The 22,839-nt window shown below is 39.2% G+C and overlaps 1 protein-coding gene across 2 annotated transcripts; it reads left to right on the forward strand.

The window, feature by feature from the left end:
• Position 1: 1 nt before the first annotated feature.
• Positions 2–17,125, forward strand: KIN (Kin17 DNA and RNA binding protein). Of its 2 annotated transcripts, none has more exons than XR_010090443.1 (13): positions 2–1,292; positions 1,988–2,082; positions 2,272–2,315; positions 3,568–3,690; positions 9,338–9,519; positions 10,261–10,309; positions 10,423–10,477; positions 11,000–11,114; positions 12,102–12,152; positions 13,621–13,689; positions 14,975–15,074; positions 15,938–16,008; positions 16,125–16,192. XR_010090443.1 is itself a non-coding variant. In XM_063448277.1 (13 exons), the coding sequence occupies exons 1-13, from the start codon at positions 1,179–1,181 to the stop codon at positions 16,891–16,893; spliced, it is 1,161 nt and encodes a 386-aa protein (XP_063304347.1). In that variant the 5' UTR covers positions 2–1,178; the 3' UTR covers positions 16,894–17,125. The 2 variants fall into 2 exon arrangements, 1 of the variants encoding a protein (XP_063304347.1); XM_063448277.1 differs by lacking the exon at positions 15,938–16,008 and adding an exon at positions 16,831–17,125 and having other exon boundaries at positions 16,125–16,225.
• Positions 17,126–22,839: the final 5,714 nt, after the last annotated feature.

Here is a 22,839-nt window from a genome sequence, read left to right on the forward strand (position 1 = left end):
ACTTATCATTTCCCAACATGACTACTGCTGCTCTTTGGCCTTCCAAAAATCTGCCTTGCCCTTTTTCAGTCTGTAATTAAGTTTTCTGCCAGGCTCATCTTCCTGACTGACAGCTACTCTTTCTTTGCGCTGCGAGTGACCTTCATCTGACATGTGGTCATTTTAACACTGCCAACTCTCATCTGCAGTATTTTTCAAGTGCTGCCCCATTCCTACAGAATTCCCTACCGGTGCCATTAGCTAGCAAGCTTATTTCGACACAGGCATCTTATCCATCAATCCCTCCTACCTACTACATGTATCTCTACACCTTCCTCATAGATTGTAAGTTTGCTTGAACAGGGCATTTTTCACCTCATGCATCTGTTAATATTTTTTTCAAATAACTTGATGCTGCTTGTGATGTGGTGTGTGTGTGTGTGTGAAAAGGTTGTATGCGGTATTGCATGTGTGAGGATAATGCTTGTGGGGTTCTATGCAACAAGGGAGGCTGCTTGTGGGATTTAGTGTGTGTTAGTGTGTGTGTGTGTGTGGTGTAGTGTGTATGTGGATAGTGACTGGGACATACATGCCAGCAGGATCTCAGCTGTCGACTTCGGCCTTGGCCATCATGCAAATGTCCGGTGGGCCATGATAATGGACGAGTTAGGTGGCCTTCTAACTTGCCTAATATAGAGCCAGAGATTTTTGCTCCTTTTTTTCCTTGATGATTTTACCATTGTTTACATTCACAAAATAGGACAAATGATTAATATTCCACGGAAAAAACATATTGGTGCAAACAGAAAATGTGACAAAATTTTGGTATGAAAACAACCAGTTTTATATAACCTTTTATTACGCCCTTTTGTAGTGGTGTTCTTAGTGTCATGCTGCTAGTGTGCACTTTTTGTTATACAGTTTACATTAGTCCTGGGGAGTGACATCATGAGATTTGTCTTTGGAAACAATTTTCTTGAATGGTGACAGATCAATAAGCGGTCTAAGCACTAGAGCAAGCGCTGAGACCTACAGCCATTGACAGTGAGCTGCCTGGGGACGTTTCTGGTGTATAAGGCGTGGTTTTGACTCTGGTGCAGGCGCTCTGCAGTGACGCCGAATTCCTGCGCCGTGACGTAGCTGGCGCTTCGTGAATTCGGCTCGGAAGCTGAGGGCAGGTAAAGCTCTGTGTGTTTGTCATGGGGAAGTCGGATTTCCTTACTCCCAAGGCGATCGCCAACCGCATTAAGTCCAAAGGGCTGCAGAAGCTACGATGGTACTGCCAGATGTGCCAGAAACAGTGCCGGGACGAGGTGAGGGCCACAGGGTGAGGGTGAGGGCCACAGGGAGAGGGTGAGGGCCACAGGGAGAGGGTGAGGGCCACAGGGAGAGGGTGAGGGCCACAGGGAGAGGGTGAGGGCCACAGGGAGAGGGTGAGGGCCACAGGGAGAGGGTGAGGGCCACAGGGAGAGGGTGAGGGTGGGGGGCACAGGGTGAGGGCGAGGGCCACAGGGAGAGGGTGGGGGGCAGAGGGTGAGGGCCACAGGGAGAGGATGGGGGGCAGAGGGTGAGGGCCACAGGGAGAGGATGGGGGGCAGAGGGTGAGGGCCACAGGGAGAGGGTGGAGGGCACAGGGTGAGGGCGAGGGCCACAGGGTGAGGTGGCTATGGGAAGGATTTGATAGGTAGTTCTGTTGCTTTTCACGCAAGAAAAGTCTACACGTTTATTTATTTCCCATTGGAATACAGTTCTGTAATCCCCCAAATCACTGACCAAGTTGTGAGACTTTGGCCTTAAGTTATTGTTGGACTAAAAGTCTCATTATTTTTTCAAGCCTATAGTCTGCAAACAGGAGGGTTGTATGTATGGCTTCAACAGCTGGGGGGTAGGAGTACAGGTTCAAACACAAGAGACTTGTTGGTTCTTATTAGTTTGAAATAAGATCAAATGTATGGTGTTATTTATTCATTTTGATGTTTTTATTGACCACGTGTTTCTTTTTTTAAAGAATGGCTTCAAATGTCATTGCATGTCAGAGTCCCATCAAAGACAACTGCTACTTGCTTCTGAGAACCCTGATCAGTTTATGGATTATTTTTCAGAGTAAGTAGTCATTCTACCAATGGATGTAATGTAACTGAATTAACTATATGGCACACATTTAGTTTGAAAGTAGTATTATATATTATCAAACTATTGGGTACTTTTAGATTTACAAATATATATGTAATTGTGTGTAACTCTAATTTTAATGTTAATTATGTTTTCTCCCCCCCCCCTTTTTTTTTATAGTGAATTTCGTACAGAATTTTTAGAATTGCTGAGTAGACGATTTGGTGAGTAAACTGGATACTCTAAAAACAAACAAAAAATTGTAAACACAAATGTATCCGTCCATCCTTTCACTCCAATTGTTCCTTCAATCCCTATGTATCTTTGATAGCCTAGTCATGTACTTATGTGTGATATTACATTTTCTTTAGATGGCATCAGGGTATTCCACAGTCTTGTAAACTAGGTTGACAAGTCAAAGTTTAGAAAATTACAAACAAGAGTTGGGATGAGGATCCCATTCAAAAATGTTTGTCTGAAGGGTATGGATGTAATTTGTTAAAAATCTGGAAAGCATGTTAATCCTTCACCTCAGCACTCGTGTATACATGATTGCCAGAGTATGCATTCATACTCGCAATCGTGTTTACAAAACTTGCATAATTGTAAATGAATCTCATTTGCAAATTTTGCCTGAAGAAAACTAAGCTAAATCACCCCCCCACCACTACACACTCATGCTGTCATACAACCCACCCCCTTACCCCACAGACTTGCCATGTCACCCCCCCCTCTCCCTGTCACATCACATACCTTTCCAACACAAATTCAGTCTCCATGTCAAAGTCACTCTCCACACTTACCCCTCATACACAGTCACATTGCCAAAGTCACCCTTTCACACTCATTATGTCACAGCCACTCTGACACAGTCATCCTTATAAACACAGAGGCACCACAGTAACACTCACACAATCACCCCCTCCCCCCACACATCACTGCCACACTTTAAAAACAACCAAACAGCAAAACCACAAGCAGCGTCTCCTCCTCCTCCCCCACCCCAAACTCATAACACAATGCAATCAGCTCCCTCCGCACATATGCTTCCGACACAGATACACAGTCACACAGACACAGATTTGCATTGCAGTCACAGTCATGGATACACATACTCACAGATGCACAAGAATACTCACTGCAAGACACACACTCTGACCCATACACGCTACACAATGTCAGACATGCATACGCCGGAACCAATATACTGCTAAACACACTATGATTGTATCTGTCAATGTGTGTCTGTCATTTTGTGGCTCTGTTCAAAAAAGTGCAAGGCAGATGCAGATTATCTGTAAGTATATTTTATTATTAATGTGGAAATAAAGCTAAAATGATTTTACTTATTTGATATTTAAAATATCAATACAATTATTCTCTTATTCTTTAGTGTGTTTTTTTTTTTTTTTTTTTTTTTTGCATACAATTCATGTGTAATTCTACTGCTTTTATTGTTGTTCTTCTTCTTACTAGGTACAAAGAGGGTGCACAATAACATTGTATACAATGAATATATCGGCCACAGAGAGCACATACATATGAATGCCACCCAGTGGGAGACACTAACAGACTTTACGAAATGGTTGGGCAGAGAAGGTAATCTATTATCATTTGCTGTTATTTCATGTTTTAATGTAACAAACTGACTGGAAGCAAGTTATTGTGGAATGCATCGTATGACTATGTTGCACAGAAGAAATGTGAAGCGTATCCCTGATTTTGGACAATTATTTTAACATCAGACACCTGCTCTGAAAGAGGGATTGTCTTTGGCCCAGTGTTTATGATGAGTTCTATGAAGCAATTTCATGACAAGACCCTCTGGTTCTATCTGTTTTAGGAGCCCCTACCTTCTCTGCTGCCTACAGGTTACAGAATTAGATCTCTGTGGAAAGAAGGAAGCACTCCTCTTTTTTCAAGGAGCAGGGCCACATACCAGCTTCAAGAAACACTGTAGGCACCATAACTGCTTAAATGTATTAAAGTGGTTGTGGTGCCCACAGTGTCCTTTTATTGACACACTTGATATGTTTTTAGGAAGGATCCTTAGGACACTCTTAGATCCCCATATGATACTCTTTATATCACTGGATTATTATGATTCCAATAAGGGAGGACTATGTTTCATATTTGTGACACGCAACTAAACAAATGAATATCCACTCTTTTCTTCCAATTGATCCTTTAAAATGAAACATCTAATGCCCCCTTAGTTGCCTGCTAAACTGGAAAAAAATAGATGTACAAACATATTTGATTTTACAGATATTTGTTTTCTATTTGTTTAAAAGGGAATAGTCTATGTGCGATGCTCATTAGGATTCTTTTATATATATATATATATATATATATATATATATATATATATATATACATATACAAAATAATAGTTTAGGCACTCACCCCTGAATGGTGTGTAAATATATCTTGCCTTCGGTGCTTCCGGCGTCCCATATATATCCAACGATAAAGTGGAGCACTCAGAAGGACTTCGTAATAGTGAATTTATTAATAAAAAAGTAGTTTTACATCAGCATGTAAGTCCTGTGATTCGACGTTTCGACCCCTCAGGGTCTTTTTCAAGAACAATTTACAAGTGAACTAAACATGAATTATATACAAATGAAAAGGGTGCACTCACCAATCTCGTGTGTGTAGCCGCCCCTTCAAACCCGGAAACGAACCCACGTGGTTTCCTTAGCGTGCGTCAGTGCGTGTGACGTAATTGACGTGGTTGCTAGGTAATACTTTGTGGACAATATGTTATGTTGATGTGTACTAGCAACCAGCCTTGGCAACGTGTTTTTACAAGTGGAAATTGCATAATCGCTAGGAAAGAGATCTCTAAGTAAAAAGTAAGTCTTAAATAAGAACTCGCGTGATGAATGTGTATCAATATGAGACATGTGACCGAAGTGCCAAAAGTGCCAAACAAAGTGCAAAAAGTGTCCAAGGAATATTGTGCCAAACCAAAGAGATTAAAAACATAAGGCAACATCAATCTCAAATATCGCAATTAAAAACAAAGAAGGAGAAATTTCATGAGTATCGAAACTAAATCTATGTACACAGTAATAGTGGTTGTGATATGTAGTAGCAAGAAGCAATTAATTAATGAAAATACTATATATTAGATATTAACTATTGAATCTTAACTAATAAATAATTAAATAGCGGGATGATGGTCTGAGAACCAGAAAAATTCTTGTTGGAATAGCCTTAGTTTTGCATTGCATCCAAGATATGTTTTTAGCAGAACATAGAGAATGTAATGAATTCATTAAGTCCCTTCGGCATAACTGTGTCAAGTCGATGTATCCAATATGTTTCTCGTTGGAGTAATGCTTTGGATCTGTCCCCACCTCTCGGATTCGGTGGAACATGGTCTATAGCAATGAATTGTAGGGTAGGCAATCTATGGTTGGCTTGGAGAAAATGTTTAGCCACCGGCTTGTCAGATTTTTGATCCCTGAACGCCGTGTTGATGGTCGATCTGTGGCCTCTAATCCTATCTCTAAGCGTGAGATCCGTTTTCCCCACGTATGAAAGACCACAGGGACAAGTAATGAGATATATCACATGGTCGGTGGTACATGTGATATATTGTGTGATGGGGATCCGAATTCCACTATGTGGGTGGACAAATGAGGTACTGGTATTCATGTGACTGCATGTCACACAGCCACTGCATCTATAGCAACCTTTTTTGCTGGGTCCTCTAGGTTTTTGATAACATGAAGTTGGATCGCTTTTAACCAGTAGGTCTCTCAGGTTTTTGTTTCTTTTTAAACTAATCGTGGGTTGCTGCTGGAAAATTGATGGCAGATTCTTGTCCGAACGTAGAATGCCCCAGTATTTATTCACGGATCTTTGGATCTGTGTAGTTCCTGTGTGTAACGTTAAGGGTAGGTACATAATAAATAAATATCCTGTCTTTGTGTGATCTTTACTTACTATTTGCTTGTGAGCAAGTGGAACAAGTATTTCAGCTGCTGTTTATACTGCATTGGCACAGTAAATGTGAATAGGCTAACAGTAGACTTGTTTTTTGTTTTTTTTGCTCACAGTATGATTGCATAAATGAGCGCAAAAAAATCAAGCAATATGTAGTTGTTAAAATATAGTTTTCTGTGCTTATCTTTCTACACTTCTCTACAACTATGATCGAGAGTTGATGTTGCCCCCTGCTGGCAATAAAGGATAGTTACATAGGCTGAAAAGAGACATGCGTCCATCAAGTTCAGCATATCTCGCCTATGTTTGTTCTATATATCTAAAAAAAAATGCAAAACATCCAGTTTGACGTGCTTTCCAATTTTGCAACAAACTAGAAAAAATTGTCCTTTTAAGACTGCAGGATCCTTCATAGACCGAGCCAATTCCCTGCAGCCATCACTGGTGACTGCTAGGGGATTAACACTTCTAGATGGCAGGAGATCCACCCAGTGTCTAAGAAAGTCAGGTGTTAGAAAAAATACATCTGACCAAGGAGTCCCTACTTTGGCTTACGTTTTTAGTTAGATGAAAAATGGGGGAAAAAAAGAGACAGAGTAGAAGGGAGGAAGAGGAATCAATTTGGAAAAGGTAAGTAAGGCGTGATAGTGCAGTGTTAATGTACAGCATTTTATTTTTAAGTATGTATATTAATATTTTTGTAGCACCAACAAATTCCGTAGCCCTTTACAATGGGTGAACTAACAAACGTAATTGTAACCATGCAAGTTTGACGCACAGGAACAGAGTGGTTGAGGGCCCTGCTCAATGAGCTTACATGCTAGAGGGGTTATATATATATATAATCTCATTTGCATTATCTAAATTATGTACAATTGTGTATATATATAAGCATGGTATGAAATTATATTGTGTTATGCAGCTTCATGTTAAATTTTACATTTCCTTTGAATTACATCATGTTGATAACTATTGTGTTTTCACATTAAAGCTGGCTATGAATATATGTTACCAATTTACTATTTTAATCCCCTTGTCCTCATGAATATATCTCCCTACTCTGTATTAGACACTATTGGCACCCAGACCACTGCAGCTCATTGAAGTGGTCTGGGTGCACTATCCCAGGTCCCTTAACCTTGCAAAGGTAATTATTGCAGTTTTTAAGAAACTGCAATAATTATCTTACAGAGTTAATTCCTTTTTTTAATCGCCTAACTGACGCTGGGCGTGCTCACACTATGCATGAGGTCTTCCAGCGTCACCCGAATCCACATTTGAAAGCATTGTATAGTACTTTCATATCGGAAAATATTAATGCAAGTGCGACCCCTCTGCACTTGGGGGAGGAGGGTTGGGGAGCCATAGTGCCAGAAAATGTTTCTTTTCCTGGCACTATAGTTTTCCTTTTAAGTAAGGACATTTTTCCTAATGATTTTAGGGCACATATGGTGATAGGAATAGCTTTCTGAATTGGCGAGTTAACTGTATACATAGTAGTCCTTTGTTACTGCTAGTTCAGCAACCCCTGAACTACAACACATGAGGACTTGGTTCCATAACTTTTAATTAGTTACTTTTTCTTGCAACTGTATCTAAGTAAAATAATGTGAACCCTTTGGAATGATATGGATTTCTGCACAAATTGGTCATAAAATGTGATCTGATCATCATCTAAGTTACAACAATAGACAATCACAGTCTGCTTAAACTAATAACACACACAAAAAGTATGTGAACCCTTGGATTTAATAACTGGTTGAACCTCCTTTGGCAGCAATAACTTCAACCAAACGTTTCCTGTAGTTGCAGATCAGACGTGCACAAAGGTCAGGAGTAATTCTTGAACATTCCTCTTTACAGAACTGTTTCAGTTCAGCAATATTCTTGGGATGTCTGGTGTGAATCGCTTTCTTGAGGTCATGCCACAGCATGAGGTCGGGTTGAGGTCAGGACTCTGACTGGGCCACTTCAGAAGGTTTATTTTCTTCTGTATAAGCCATTCTGTTGTTGATTTACTTCTATGCTTTGGGTCATTGTCCTGTTGCAACACCCATCTTCTGTTGAGCTTCAGCTGGTAGACAGATGGCTTTAAGTTCTCCTGCAAAATGTCATGATAAACTTGGGAATTCATTTTTCCTTCGATGATAGCAATCTGTCCAGGCCCTGATGTAGCAAAGCAGCCCCAAACCATGATGCCCCCACCACCATACTTCACAGTTGGGATGAGGTTTTGATGTTGGTGTGCTGTGCCTCTTTTTTGCCACACATAGTGTTGTGTGTTTCTTCCAAACAACTCAACTTTGGTTTCATCTGTCCACAGAATATTTTGCCAGTACTGCTGTGGAACATCCAGGTGCTCTTGTGCAAACTGTAAACGTGCAGCAATGTTTTGTTTGGACAGCAGTGGCTTCCTCTGTGGTATCCTCCCATGAAATCCATTCTTGTTTAGTGTTTTACGTATTGTAGATTCGCTAACCGGGATGTTAGCATTTGCTAGTGACTTTTGTAAGTCTTTAGCTGACACTCTAGGATTCTTCTTCACCTCATTGAGCAGTCTGCGCTGTGCTCTTGCAGTCATCTTTACAGGACGGCTCCTCCTAGGGAGAGTAGCAGCAGTGCTGAACTTTCTCCATTTATAGACAATTTGTCTTACCGTGGACTGATGAACAGCAAGGCTTTTGGAGATACTTTTATAACCCTTTCCAGCTTTATGCAAGTCAACAATTCTTAATCATAGGTCTTCTGAGAGCTCTTTTGTGCGAGGCATCATTCACATCAGGCAATGCTTCTTGTGAAAAGCAAACCCAGAACTGGTGTGTGTTTTTTATAGGGCAGTGCAGCTGTAACCAACACCTCCAATCTCATCTCATTGATTGGACTCCAGTTGGCTGACATCTCACTCCAAATAGCTCTTGGAGATGTCATTAGTCTAGGGGTTCACATACTTTTTCCACCTGCACTGTGAATGTTTACATGGTGTGTTCAATAAAAACATGGCAACATTTCATTCTTTGTGTGTTATTAATTTAAGCAGACTGTGATTGTCTATTGTTGTGACTTAGATGATGATCAGATCACATTTTATGACCAATTTGTGCAGAAATCCATATCATTCCAAAGGGTTCACATACTTTTTCTTGCAACTGTATTGTATTGCTATAAAAGAAATCCCAGTACCTTATTTTAAGTTATTCTGCTTTAAAGTTAGGAAAATTGTTCAATCTTATTATCTATGCTGAATTATTTTTCTAGATTCCATGCTTCATGGTGGTTTTTATTTATTCAGGTTTTTGTAAAGTGGATGAGACTCCCAAAGGCTGGTATATCCAGTACATTGACAGAGACCCAGAGACAATACGCAGACAACAGGAACTTGAGAAAAAGAAGAAGCAAGACTTGGATGATGAGGAAAAGACGGCTAAGTTTATCGAGGAGCAAGTTAAAAGGGGCATGGAAGCAAAAGCAATAGTAAGAGTCTTACTTTGACTTTTATTTTTAAAAGCAGAACTATTCTCCACCATGTTATGATGATTATAGTTCATATGGCAAATAATATTTAGATTAGTTAATTTAATGGTGGGTAGGTGTGTGTATGTGTGTATTTATATATTTATTTTCACTCTTTATCTCTGATATTGAATACACAAGGTTTCTTAAACAAACATTTTATTCCAAACATCAGTGTTTTATTGGCTACAATTGTATTAACTACTTATTGGGGCGCATCAAATAGTAAAATTTAAGTAGATTTACTTAACGTAGGTGCCCGGGCACGCCAGTCTTGCAGCAGCTGCCAGCTCTTTACTGGCTAAGATCACCATGACACATGATATTGTTATCAGCTAATCCAATATTTCACCGTAGGGAAGCATTGGTGGACCAATGCACATTGCTATCAGCATCTCTTCATAGAGATGCATTGACTCAATCAATGGAATGTGTTTGGCATTTTCATGCCTGATTGGCTACCACTAGAGGTGACCTTAGAAAGCACTGTTAACACTACCTTGTCTCAGAAAAGGCAGTGTTTGCATTTCTGAGGCTGCATGGAGAGTCTTTTTTCTCTTTAAAATACATATTTTATAGTCTATATCATTTGTTATCAATAAGAAAGTGTAATTGTACCCTTTCATGTATTTTGTCTCGATGGATCCATGACGGTTGAGCAGATGAATCCTTGTAACTGTATTCTATATTTACAATTCATAGGAGACACCCGTTTTTACAGAATTAAGCAGAGAAAGTGAGGAAGAGAAAGGTATGTTGATCTACTGTTTCAGTGAGTACTACATTATTTGCAGGGACCCTTTCTCTTCTTTTGCCATGTTTTGCTGATATCTTTTTTTTTTTTTTTTTTTTTTTTTTTTCCAGTTACTTTTAATTTGAACAAAGGTGCAAGTACTTCTGGAGCAGCTGCGGCAGGAAGGTAAGGTATTTAAAATGTTTGCTGAAATGATTTTAACAGTTTCAAAAATGCCTTTACACTTTTCACTGTGGGGATTTAGTACTTTATTTTTCAAACCATTTCATTATTTTATTTACCATTTTAAAAATATGACTTTTCTACATTTAAAGAGGCTGGCAGTGCCAATTAGTTGAATTTCTGTTTCCAAGCTGTAATAATTTATCTCAATGCTATGCAGATGTATTACATTTCATTAATATCATTTAAAGTCGAAAGTCATGTTGATTTGATCGATAGTTTAGGTTTTCGTAAGATTTCTCTACTAATGCTTTGGATTCTAACTTAGCATTACAAAATATCCAAGCAGTGAGAATGCAGTACAGTGTCTCTGTGGCAGCTGGTATTTTATAAAAAAAACTAGATGCAAATATTATGAAGGACAGCAACTGTTTCTGACCGACTGTAATATGCACATGGTTATTCAATCGATGTACGTTTGTATAAATAATACTTATAAAATAATTTTCCCTGTTTTTTCTTTAGTTCCCTCTCGAACAATGCCCTGAAATCGGTTCCAGTAGCAGTAAAAAGAAAAGACACTTCTCAGAGCCAAGTCAAGGAAAAGAAGAAAAAATGTGCTCTTGAAGAGATCATGGAGGTGAGCTTTGAAATACAGTAGATTTTATTTACAGAATAATAAATCTACATGAACAGTTTGTTTTGATTAGGACGTCAGCCTTGCAAGCTATAGACATATTTAGCAAAGGTGGGTAAAATAAATTCCAGGTCATTCTTCAAGTGCATCTGTTATCCGAATGTGTCAATACATCACTGCATTGGTAATAGACATGTATTTATATTGGCTTATAACGTTGAGATCTACAAAGAAGCTTGCAGTGAGTGTGCTACTCCAATGTCCAGTACAACATCTCAGAATGCTTCGAGCAAGGCTGCATGCTGGACACTGAGATGGCAAATTTTGGAGATTTGTAAATGTGTTATGAAAAGTGTTTAATTTTAGTTTGTAATCTGGTTGCAATTATTACATTGTTCTAAATATTGTCTAAAATTTAATTAGCAGTGCCTGTCTTCTAGGTAGCTTAATTCCTATGGAAGCAGTAAGGTTTTACTTAGTTTTTCACACATGGCCTCTCAATTTTGGCCTTATTTTTGTTATCTATATCATGACATGATGTAATATGTCATGTGTTGTTGTCTTGACCTAATTTTAAGACATGCTAGGAACAGATGATTGTTATTATTTCCTGATATGTAAAACCATAGAATTCAAAGAGGGTATATTTTCTTTTTCCCTATGACTGTAAACATCAAAAAAGTTCAAAGCAATGTTTTTAATGTTGTTTTTAAACTTGTAATACTTACTTCAATAGTCTTTCAAAGTAGACTATTGCATCTTTTTCTGTAGTGATTAAAATCTGTGAGGCAATATTCTTTATTTTAAGAGTGGCATTCCTTTCTGCCATACAGGGAAGAAAACAAAATGGAAGGCCTTAGAACATCTCAAAATATAGCAGGAACATACACACCATACAGAACATTTCTTGCATGTAGTAATGGTCATACAAAAAAATCCTTTATAGCAGGCTCATGTAAGAGATAATATAAATGTAAATGTGTTTTGTAGATGGAGGAGCAAAAGAAAAAAACAGAACGGACCGATAACTGGCTACTTCCGGTGAGTACTAGGCGCTGTTACTGAATATACAATGTACAATTTAATCTGCTGCATAGAACATATTATGGTGGGCAGAGAGCGAGACTGTGGGGGAGGCAGGGGGTCTGACATGTTTTATGTGTAAAGGTTATGATGTCAACATTTTCATTTTACAAAATAGTGCAGATTTCAACAGAAATTGTCTAGTTTATAAATTAACCTAGATACACCTCCCTTATCAGACAGCCAGCCCTGTTAATTTCTGGTTTGGTTAACTCAGTGGAAATTAACTCAAGAGGCAGCAATTGCCCAGTGAACCTGCCTTGCATAGACTTCTCAGTGAGCTGTATTGGGAAGTGATTGAACAGCCATTGAAAGCTATTGGTACATATACATACACAAAAATAAGTCCTGTGCTCAAACTCCCACTACTCTTGGGCGACAGCAACGACCATAGTACACATCTGCCCCAGTACATACAGTACAGTTGTAGGAGTTTCAGCACAGGACTTATTTTTGTGTATTTGTATTCACTTTTGTATCACACAGATACGTTACAATGCTGCTGCCCACACCATGTGTTCCCTATTAAGGGTTAATAAGTATGTAGGGGTTTAGAAAAATCTCTTTAGAGATTTCTTTTCCTGAAGCTCAAGGAAGCAAGGTGAATAGTCAGTGTAGAACCCAGCAAGAGGTTTTACTTGACGTTGCAGGTGGACTTACATCTTATGACCATTTGAGTTCCTAAATAACCTGTTTGTACATATACCCCAAATAAAAAAAATAATTTAAATCTACTAAACAGTGGTTTTAATAGTTGTTTTTTTTATATTTGGGTAGCAGAGAGTCTTTTAAATCCATTTCGAGTGATTTGGCCACCCACAGCCTGGCCCCTACTGAAAGTATGGCTAATGCATGAATGTATATACCTTCTTCTAGTCATACCAGTCTATAGGCTGACATCTAACACTCTTTTCTTTACTCACTGCTACCTATTGCTGCTCAGACTAATGCTTCCACGTTATCCCAAGCAAAATAGGGTTATCGGATGCTGGGGACTTTCTTTTAGCATTGAATACTTTTTAACTCTGAATGGAAGGACTATACCAGGTGACTCCAGGCATTATAACCACTTAAATGAGATATAGCAGATACAGTGCCTATAGTATACCTTTGAGTGATATGGTCCATGACACCTGCAGATTTCAGTCAGTTGAGTGGTTATGGTGCTTACAGTGTGCCTTGTAATAGCTCTGGTCAATTCTCATTGTTGATTAAGGTATTTGTTTCTCTGTCAGACGCAATTTTAATCTATGAAATGTCATCTAGGTTTTTCAATTTGTATTATTATTGTAAATAAGCACCAAATTACTCCTCAGTGCTTTTCAATACAGCCTGATTTATAGTTTTGATTGTGTGGAGGGCAGACCAACTTGATGTTGATTTAAGAAGTTATTTTGTAACATTTATGTTTTGTTTTATCTTGTAGGATATTATTGTGAAAATTATAACAAGGAGGTTGGGAGAAAAGTATTACAAGAAAAAAGCTTTAATAAAGGTACTTCCAAGAAAGATATGCATAACTGGAGTGTAAAGATGTTTATACATTTTAGTCTACAAATAAGAGAAACCTTGCATCTATCTTCATTTTTTTTTTAATGTGGACCACAGACAATTAAACCATTAATAAAAAGAGAAGGCCATGCTAGTGTATAACTATAACGAAAAGGAAAAATCTGTATATTGATTACAGTGAGAGCATTTAACCTAGAGATTTTGGGGAGAAGTTATAAATCAATAAAGGGCACCAGGTAAAGTCTTCAGACTTGCATAATTGGTTGTAACGGTCTCTATAAGCACTGCTGACCCTTGTGGGGTTAACACATTAGTGATAGGGTGTCCATCCTAGTAATTCTGTTCTTAAAACATTAATAAATAGCACACCAACTTTGCCTTTAGAGAATTCAAACATCAGTGCTGGCATAGAGAATATTATATCCAGTGACAGTGCAGTGACAGAATATATATTTTTTTGAGCCTTCTATCGTGCTAAATATATCTCCACTTACTATATTAATACTTTATTTTAAACAATTCCAAGTATCAAATATAATATTTGCATGTTGGAAAATGTGCATCTAGGGCTGATACATTGCACAAACAAAGAACTAAATGAGATTGCACAATAACTATTTAAAGAAACACTCTTGACGTATTAAAATTAAATTTTAGCTTAAATTTTAATATTTCAGTTTTTTAACCATCTTGAAAATGAGGCTAAAGAGAATAGCTTTGCAATCCCCACTCTGTTGTTATTATTATGGTGTTCTTCACTCAAATTTGTAGTAAATCTAAACAAATTGTAAAATGGTTAACTTGGCAAAATTCTCAGACTCTGCTCAAGTAAGAGCGTGATAATTTTTGCCTTTCATAATTCAAATTGCCATAACTCTGAGTTTACAGTATAAACTACTAAACTTCTTTGCACACTTCATGTGTATTTGTGCAGTTTTTTAAAATGATATTCATTTTTACAAATTTTTTACATTCATTCTGTCAGGAAAACGCTCTCTGACAAAACAAGTGATACAGAAACAGAGGGATAAGTAAAGGTAGAGCAAAAACTGTTTTGTTCTGACATATTTTCTATTTTGAAAATATAATGTTGGCGTGTATATATAGGGTGTCTGATGTCCGTTTAATTTAGTACCCCTTGTGATTGTGCAAACATTTAGGAATCCCTGTTTTTATTTCTAATGCTAATTGTTTTGGTCTCCTTGCTTTTATGAGGATTTTACTGAGAATACCAGAATTGTTTTATTATTTTATTCTTTCATTTGCAGGAAGTGATTAACAAATATACAGCAATTGTGAAGCTTATTGATTCAGGAGATAAACTAAAACTGGATCAGACCCACCTAGAAACCGTTATCCCAGCGCCAGGTAAATCTATATTCTAGCTACCATTTGTCACTTCTTGAGGTTCTCTACACTATATGAATTAGTAGTGTTTGTCCATCAATAATTCTTCAAAGCATAATTTCAATCTCAAGTGAAGGTGATGGTTAATATAACAGATACTTCATATTAATTATAACTTCATGATTATCTAATCTACATCTCATTTCCATATGTGTGACAATATTTTTTTTTTTTCAGGTGTACATATTTATATTTTATTTTCTAAATGATAGAGATCCTGATCAAGAGAGTTAGTTTGCTCCAAATTTTGTTTTGCCCTTACTTATAAAACATTGCTGATAGAGACCATTTTAAGCACACTTTTTAAAATTTGGCATATCATGTGCAAAAGCAATAACTGCTGTCATTGGCAATGTTTTCTTTGAACCAAAGCGCTTAAATTATCTACTGCACAGATTGCCACAGGTAGATGCCCAGATGTTGTAACTGTGACTCACATAATGCCTGGGCAGTTTTAAGGCTTTGAGGATATTAACATTTTAGGACTTCATCCATCTGATGATCTACCTTGGATGGGCCTGTGACTTCTAAATTGTGAAGCCTGTGTTCTCTCTGGCCTCTGGGCATGATATTCCGCAAAATAGACTTACAGGTTGCATCCTGGTATTTGTAGTTCAGTCAAGACAAAAGATATATATCTGTATGAGACTAGGTGACAGAAATACTGCTCAGCTTTAATAGTTTGTTGGTTAAGAAAGTGGAATTTTGTTTTGCCCTTCCTTAGCCAGTGGCTAGAACCAGTTTATATGTTAGATATGTCATATGGTACTGCTGACACATTTTTTTTTCTACTGTTCTGTAAATTGAACTTTAATCACACACAGGAGGCTCCTGCAGTGTCTAGCAGGCTATTAGAGCAGATGAGAAATTCTAAATTAAACACTGTGCAATAAAGGTAATTTAAGCATTGGATCTCTTTACAAGAAGTGTTTAGAAAGACTGTGTAAGTCGCATGCAGGGTGTTGTGACGATAAACAATAAGGGATTTAACACTTTTTTTTTTTCTTCCAGGAAAGAGAGTTATTGTTTTAAATGGAGGCTACAAAGGCAATTTTGGAATCATGGATTCTATAGATGAGAAAAGCTTTTCTGCTACGATTGTAATTGACTCCGTAAGTAGCTAACCTTGGAGATTTCACTAAAAATACACATCCTTGTTTATAAACTCTGAAACACATTTTGTTAAAGTAACACTTTAACTACTATTTTGCCTAGCGCCTCCAATTGTAAAGACTCAAACCACTTTTGAACGGTTTGACTTTTTACTTGGGGTTTGCATGCACCTCTCCGCCTCCATTACCGTCTCGAGAGCTGAAAGTTAGTCAGGTCAGAAGAGCTAACCGAAAAGTTTCTGCTATGTCTTACAATGCAGAGCTTGGCTCATTGGCAGAGAGCATGGACTGACTCTCACAAGAGCTAATGGAAGTTCCTGCTCAAGTATCATTCTTAATGTTCATTAAAGGAAACTCCAGCTCAATCCAAGGCGCAGTCGCACTGTCACTGTCAGAATTATACTGTTAGTATTCAAACCATTTTTGAAAAGTTTGATTTCTTACTTGGATACCCTAACTCCCCTACTTAAGCAGGAACTTCCATTAGCTCTTGTGAGGGTCAGTCCATGCTCTCTGCCAATGAGCTAAGCTCTGTGTTGTAAGACATAGCAGAAACGTCTCCATTTTATTTGATTGATTTTTTTTTCTTTTTTTTTTTCTTGCAGGGTCCCTTAAAAGGTCGAAAGTTGGATGGTATCCCATATGAAGACATTACGAAGGTTCCATAATTGCTGTGATCATCTAGCTAGGAATGTCCGTTCGAAACAAACTCTACTGTGTCAGGGTTTCGTGTATATTGTGTATATACTTTAGCTGGCTGAAATAATGAAAGTGCTGCTACTTGTAAATATTGGAATTTCTAAATCTTTCTACAATATGTTTATACTTTTTATAAATGGATTGTTTTTCAGTCAACTTGTGTTTGGCATGTTATTAAATAAAAGCAAATGATTATTTTTCGTAATGTTGTGAAATCGTACATTCTGTGCCCTCACTTTACTCTTTCCATGCTGCTTCATTTTCTTTTCTTACCTATTTTTGTGAATCATATTTCCCACAAGCTGTGGATAATCATTCACTTGTAGCACAAGAGGTTTATCAGGTAGGTCTGTAAAATTGAATGGGGCAGCTGCTCATTAAAACCATCCACTTTATTCCCAAGTCATAGAATAGTTCAACTGCAAATAGTCCAATATCCCAATATAACATTCATAATACTCAGGGACAAATACAACCAAATGAAATAGAAGGCAATTATATAATGCTTGATTTTGGAATATTTGCACTTGAACTTTTTAATGTTTTGGGAATGAGGTGAAAGTTTTAAAATGCTTCACTCATTTCTGCTGACCTGTCTGATAAACAATTTTACTTTTTGTGCTACAATGGTCCCTTCTAGAGTTGGAGCTCTAAGCTTTGGTCAGTCTAGCAGTGTTTGTGGGTTACGTGTTTTGCACATATTTATATCCATGGATTTCCTCTACAATGGCTTGTTCTCTGTGAACTGCTTGGATGCTCTTGCTGATGGTGATTTAGGAATGAAAAGTAGCACACATAATGTGCTTCCTTGGTTGTAAAAAATACAAATCATTGCAAGGTTAAAATATAAAGGTAAAAGTGTAAACCCTTAAAAACATGATATGTAACTTGCCCTTAATGGACTTCCTGGGCAATTTGTGTAGTCTGTATCTTCGTAAGCAACAGTAATTACAATATTTGGGACATAGTTTAGACAAACTACATTTAGGAAGAACTTTTGTTGACTATTATTATTATTATTATCAGTGAGACAGCCACTAGAGGAAATAGGGGAAGGCTTAACTAATTGATAAACATAGCAGTTTCTCTGAAACTGCTATGTTTATAAAAAAAATTAGTTAACCCTAGCTGGACCTGGCACCCAGACCACTTCATTAAGCTGAAGTGGTCTGGGTGCCTAGAGTGGTCCTTTAAGGTACAGTATTTTATTGTCTACTAAAACAGATCAATCACAAAAATATGGAAATTCATACCAAGTTTATGGTATATATTTTAAACACAGAAATTCCCACAAAATTGGCTATTTGGAGTCAATTTTGTAGATGTTTGTTTTCTTGTAAAAACTAAATGTGCGTGTTCATAAGACCTTTTTGTTTAACCCCTTAAGGACACGTGACGTGTGAAATGTCATGATTCCCTTTTATTCCAGAAGTTTGTCCCTTAAGGGGTTAATCTGAGACAATGCCAGGTTCCTACTTCCCTTTCATCATCTGTGGATTATGGGAGTAAATTTTCAAAAATGGAAAGCCCTGTAGAACCCTTGTAGCAACAGGAAAATGCATTCCCCCCCCACCTGGCTTGCAGCTTGTAAGGGATGAATTTAAAATTAAACAGATACATTCATGGGAAAAGCCTGCAGTGACAGGCTATAGACCCCAGAACCACTACATTAAGTTGTAGTGGTTCTGGTGACTACAGTGTCCCATTAAGAATTGCATTTCTGTTATTGAAAATAAAGCTGTTGGTTTAAAAAAACAAAAAACAAAAAACTGGATTCTAACTTTTTATCTGGCTCCTAGTTTCCAAGCAAATTTGTCAAGCCCAGCCCTAGATATTTTGTATGAACTTAAAATGTAGCCATGGTTGCCCATGTACACTATCACTACTTGTTCTCACCCAACGTAAAATAGCTTCAATTCGTCCCTATCAAGAATCCACAGTCCTTCTGGTTCCAAGTACCCATTTAAAAATGAATATTAAAGTCCTGCCGATCTACTGGGCTAAGTATATGGGGAAGAATCTTCCATACATTTTTCCTGTAAAAGAAAATATTTTCATTTACCATACAGTGATAAAACAATGTCACATTTTCTGATCATTGATTTAGATATGCCATATAATGCAACAATGCAATCTTATAAACCTGTTGTAAAAACAAAATAAATATTTGATGCAGAAAATAATCTCAGGATGCTGGTAAGGAATTGGTTTTAGCACTTTTACACCTTCCTGTGCAGTATGGGGACGAACATTTCCAACTTACTACATTACCATTGTAATTTTAATCCCCTGCAGCGGTTTCCTGGGTAGAAGGGGTTCGAAAAGACTTCTATTATTTTACTGGATATCTGCGGTACATGAAGTGAGGGGGTATCAGAAAAACAAAGGATTTCATTTGGTTAATGGGGTGGAATGTGGTACCCCCACACTAACTGTCCAGAGCTGCTCCATAAGGTATGAACAGGAGACCTTGCTGCCCATGCTGTGTAAGGATAGAATGGACACCATTTCACAACATGGGATAAAAGGGAGACTCTCAATTTGTTTTCTGCCTATATATATATTAAATATGTACTTGTAGTCTGGGCCAGACTGAGAAGAAAATTAGGCCCGTGCATTTTTTAAATTACAGTGCCCCCCAAAAAGGGGGCAGGGCCAAATAGGGTGTGTTTTATCATCACCAATGACAAGCACGCCCCATCACAAAGTGAGCATGTTGGTTCAATGTTCTTCCAGGGCAGACCATGCGCAGAGCTCTGCTGAAGAGCTCTAGTATGAGAAAAAGACCCTGTATTTGTCCTGCACAGGGCAAGCAAATTTAATAACATGATTGCATTGTGTTTGCTTGAAATTTGTCTCTGGTGTCTCCATAGATAGGATACCAGGAGACAAAGGAAAGAGTATTGTGTACTGTGTGTGAGTGATGGGTGCTGTGTTTGCGTGAGGGTGCTATGTGCGTGTGAGTGTCAGGGATTATATCCCCCCCTCCCTTCTTACCTGTAGCCTGGGAGTGCTCCTGCCATCCTTGGTAGTGCTAGTGGTGAGTGAACTGTAGCCTGTAGGGCTAGAGTTCACTCTTGCGAGACCCGGAGCGTTGCCATGGCAACGCTCCAAATCTCGTGAGGGGAACCTGGTGGAGCTGCAAGATAGAGCTCCTCCGGGTTCCTCTCCTGTGTCCCTTCTTTTCTCCCCCGCCGGCGGCCACATTACACTGCATGTGGGCCGGTGAGGGAGATCTTTGATCTCCCCACTGGCCCGTCATGGAATGCAGCAGGGCCGGTGCTCGGATAGTGCTGGCCTTGCATGGACCTGCAGGGGAGATCCTGTGATGCCACTGCGGCCAACCTTTCCCGGTGTGCCCGATGGCCAGTCCGGGCCTGTTTGTAGTCAGGGACAATAAGCAGAGTTATAGTAGTGGTGGTGTAACTCAGTTGTGGTGTGCCGAAACTGATGTTCAGGTAGGCCTATAAAAGGGGGGCCCACCAAACTTGAATGGCTTGATAAAGTGAGCGGTGGGTGGGGTGAACCAGGAAGTATCGACACAGAGGAAGGGGAGGCCTGTGTATTTATAGTCCAGGTAACCCTTGCCACAATTTCAGGCTCTGCCTACGGTACATTCCATATATCTTTTGGGACAAATTTTGAAAATTGTACAAGACTTGCTTGCTGAGAAATGTTTTTTTTTTTTTTTTAAATTCTTTATTTTATTGTGCATGGAGAATCACAAACATCATGCTCTGCCATAACAGCTAGGGCGTGTAGAGTGTCGACAATATTGTACATTGGTTCGGCAGGGAAAAACATTGCACATTTTTATATTATAATCGAGTAACAGAAAGTTGCATCCTATTTCGTGAGTGTAAAAATAATAATAAATTGTTAAACTCCGCTGATAACTATAGCATAAACATCTTCTTCAATAAGACTGCGCAATTGGTTAGGGTTATCTCTAAGTGGTTCTCGCTGTTTGTGCAACAGAGTATATTGCAATAAGGTACTAAGACATATAGGGTTATCGTTTGTTCTAGGCTGTACTTTGTAGAAATTGTGCTTGTGAAGGCATAGCTAGGGTACATGCTGTGACGTGCTTAATTATAAACAGTAAACTACAGGCAGTAAGTTAGTGAGCGACATCTTGCATAGAGTGTTAACATATGTGTACAGTTGCAGAAACAGGCTAGTCTAAACCTGGTGAGGGGTGGCTACAGATTTATGCACCCAGAGCCCGTCATTTGCTAGGTGGTAGCTAGATAATGTGAAGGCAGTCGCGTTATAACATATGAAGATTGACCTTAAAAATTACATGTCTTAGATCTTCGTCTCTAATGTTGTGCTGCCCTGTGGGTTTTAAGACAATAGAAAACATAAAACAAATATGCCAGGGCCTATAACGAACATAGCCTGACTCAGAGGCGTTTGCTTAGTTTCATGCATAGTCCATGAGCTCGTGCTGCGTTGCTGCATTTGTGCCTGTGGGGGCACGTCTTGTCTCTGGTGTAGTCCATGGTACAAGGTTAGGTCAAACAGCATAACACGAAACAACAGAAGATTAAATATATAGGTCAAGTTAAAACATTGCTTATCTATCTTACAGTGCTAACCCGGCTAGGGCGAGTAGTCATTCCAACAAGTGGGTATATTAACTATGCATTAGATTCTGCTGCTTATTTTAATATATATTGATGTCGCTTGTTAAGTATGTTCACTTGTGCTGCTTGTGAGGGCAGGTGATGTAAATATTTAGCTATGACACAATAGGAAACAACGCCTAAGACAACATATGCTCTATGCTAGGATCTTTTAGTGTGGGGCAAGCAGGCTAAGGTAGGGAGGCAGATAGTAGCCCTTCTAAAGCCTCTGTATAGCAAGGGTGGAGCCCACTATTAGATATTATAAGTTGATAGCCACATAGGAGAAAACACTAGATATAACGTTGCTAATATAACTTTGTGGACATGTTAAGTGAGGCCCCTCTATTCACATTATGGTGACAGGTATAGCTATCAAGGTTGAGACAATTATAAATTAAACAGCATTAGCAGTAAAGATAGAGGTAAATAGGGCATTATCGGGTTTTGGGTGCCGTAATTCTTGCCTGGGTATTTAAAGTCCCAGTGGGCCACTCAGCCGATGCCCCTTTGTGGTAGGCCGCCATAGCTTGGTTGCCAAGGTCCAGCAAGCTGCTTGCGCATTACCCTGCGGCTCTGAGTGCCCGGTGCCTTGTCCTCTTCTTCTCTCTGCCGGGGAGTAGTGATCCGCTGGTGCAATTGTGGCTTTGTCTGCCTGTCGCGTGCTGCGGTGCGGTGAGCCTTCCGTGGCTGACCTGTTCGACCTGGCCGGTTGCTGGAGATATGCAGGGTTTGTGATGGTTTGTATATTCCCCGCCGTGGAAGGTATGAGGCAGAGGAGGGTACGGAGGCGGCTGTTCGGCGGGGGGCGAGGTGGGTCCTCCCTCCAGCCCCAGGCCGGGGTTAAGGCCGACGTCTTTAAACCACTGACCCGGGCTCCTCCATGGGCCGGGTCTGTCCCATAGCAGGGGTAACGGGGGGATCTGGTGGTCTGTCGCCTTCTGTGGCGGTCCTCCTTCCGTCCGTGTGGACGACGTTTTCGGGTCAAGCCCTTGGCGGCCCTCGGCCCAGGTGGGCTAGCGTTAGGAAGTGCAGGCTTATTTGAGTGCGTTAGGCCCGAGGGAGTTCTCTGCACCCTTCGTCTCCCGCCACCCTGTTCACAGACTTGGGGTTGGAGCGGTTCGGGTAACAGGTGTGTCTCCAGAGCGGTCTACAGACTTTGGAAGTGCATATTTAGCCGCCTCAACATGCGGTCTGCAGAGCAGAGAGCTGGTGCGCGCTGCTTGTGTGTCGGCTCAGCAGGCCATGCGACAGTCGCCATTTTGGTTTGTCTTTCCTTGCTTGTTA

Source organism: Pelobates fuscus, chromosome 3 (assembly GCF_036172605.1).
Source record: "Pelobates fuscus isolate aPelFus1 chromosome 3, aPelFus1.pri, whole genome shotgun sequence".
NCBI classification, from domain to species: Eukaryota; Metazoa; Chordata; class Amphibia; order Anura; family Pelobatidae; genus Pelobates; species Pelobates fuscus.

Excerpts from the sequence above, each read along its gene's own strand:
- KIN (XM_063448277.1), top strand. The coding sequence starts at position 1,179 with ATGGGGAAGTCGGATTTCCTTACTCCCAAGGCGATCGCCAACCGCATT. Across the intron at positions 9,520-10,260 it reads GCATGGAAGCAAAAGCAATA|GAGACACCCGTTTTTACAGA; the intron begins GTAAGAGTCTTA and ends TACAATTCATAG. Across the intron at positions 13,690-14,974 it reads AGAAAAAAGCTTTAATAAAG|GAAGTGATTAACAAATATAC; the intron begins GTACTTCCAAGA and ends TTTCATTTGCAG.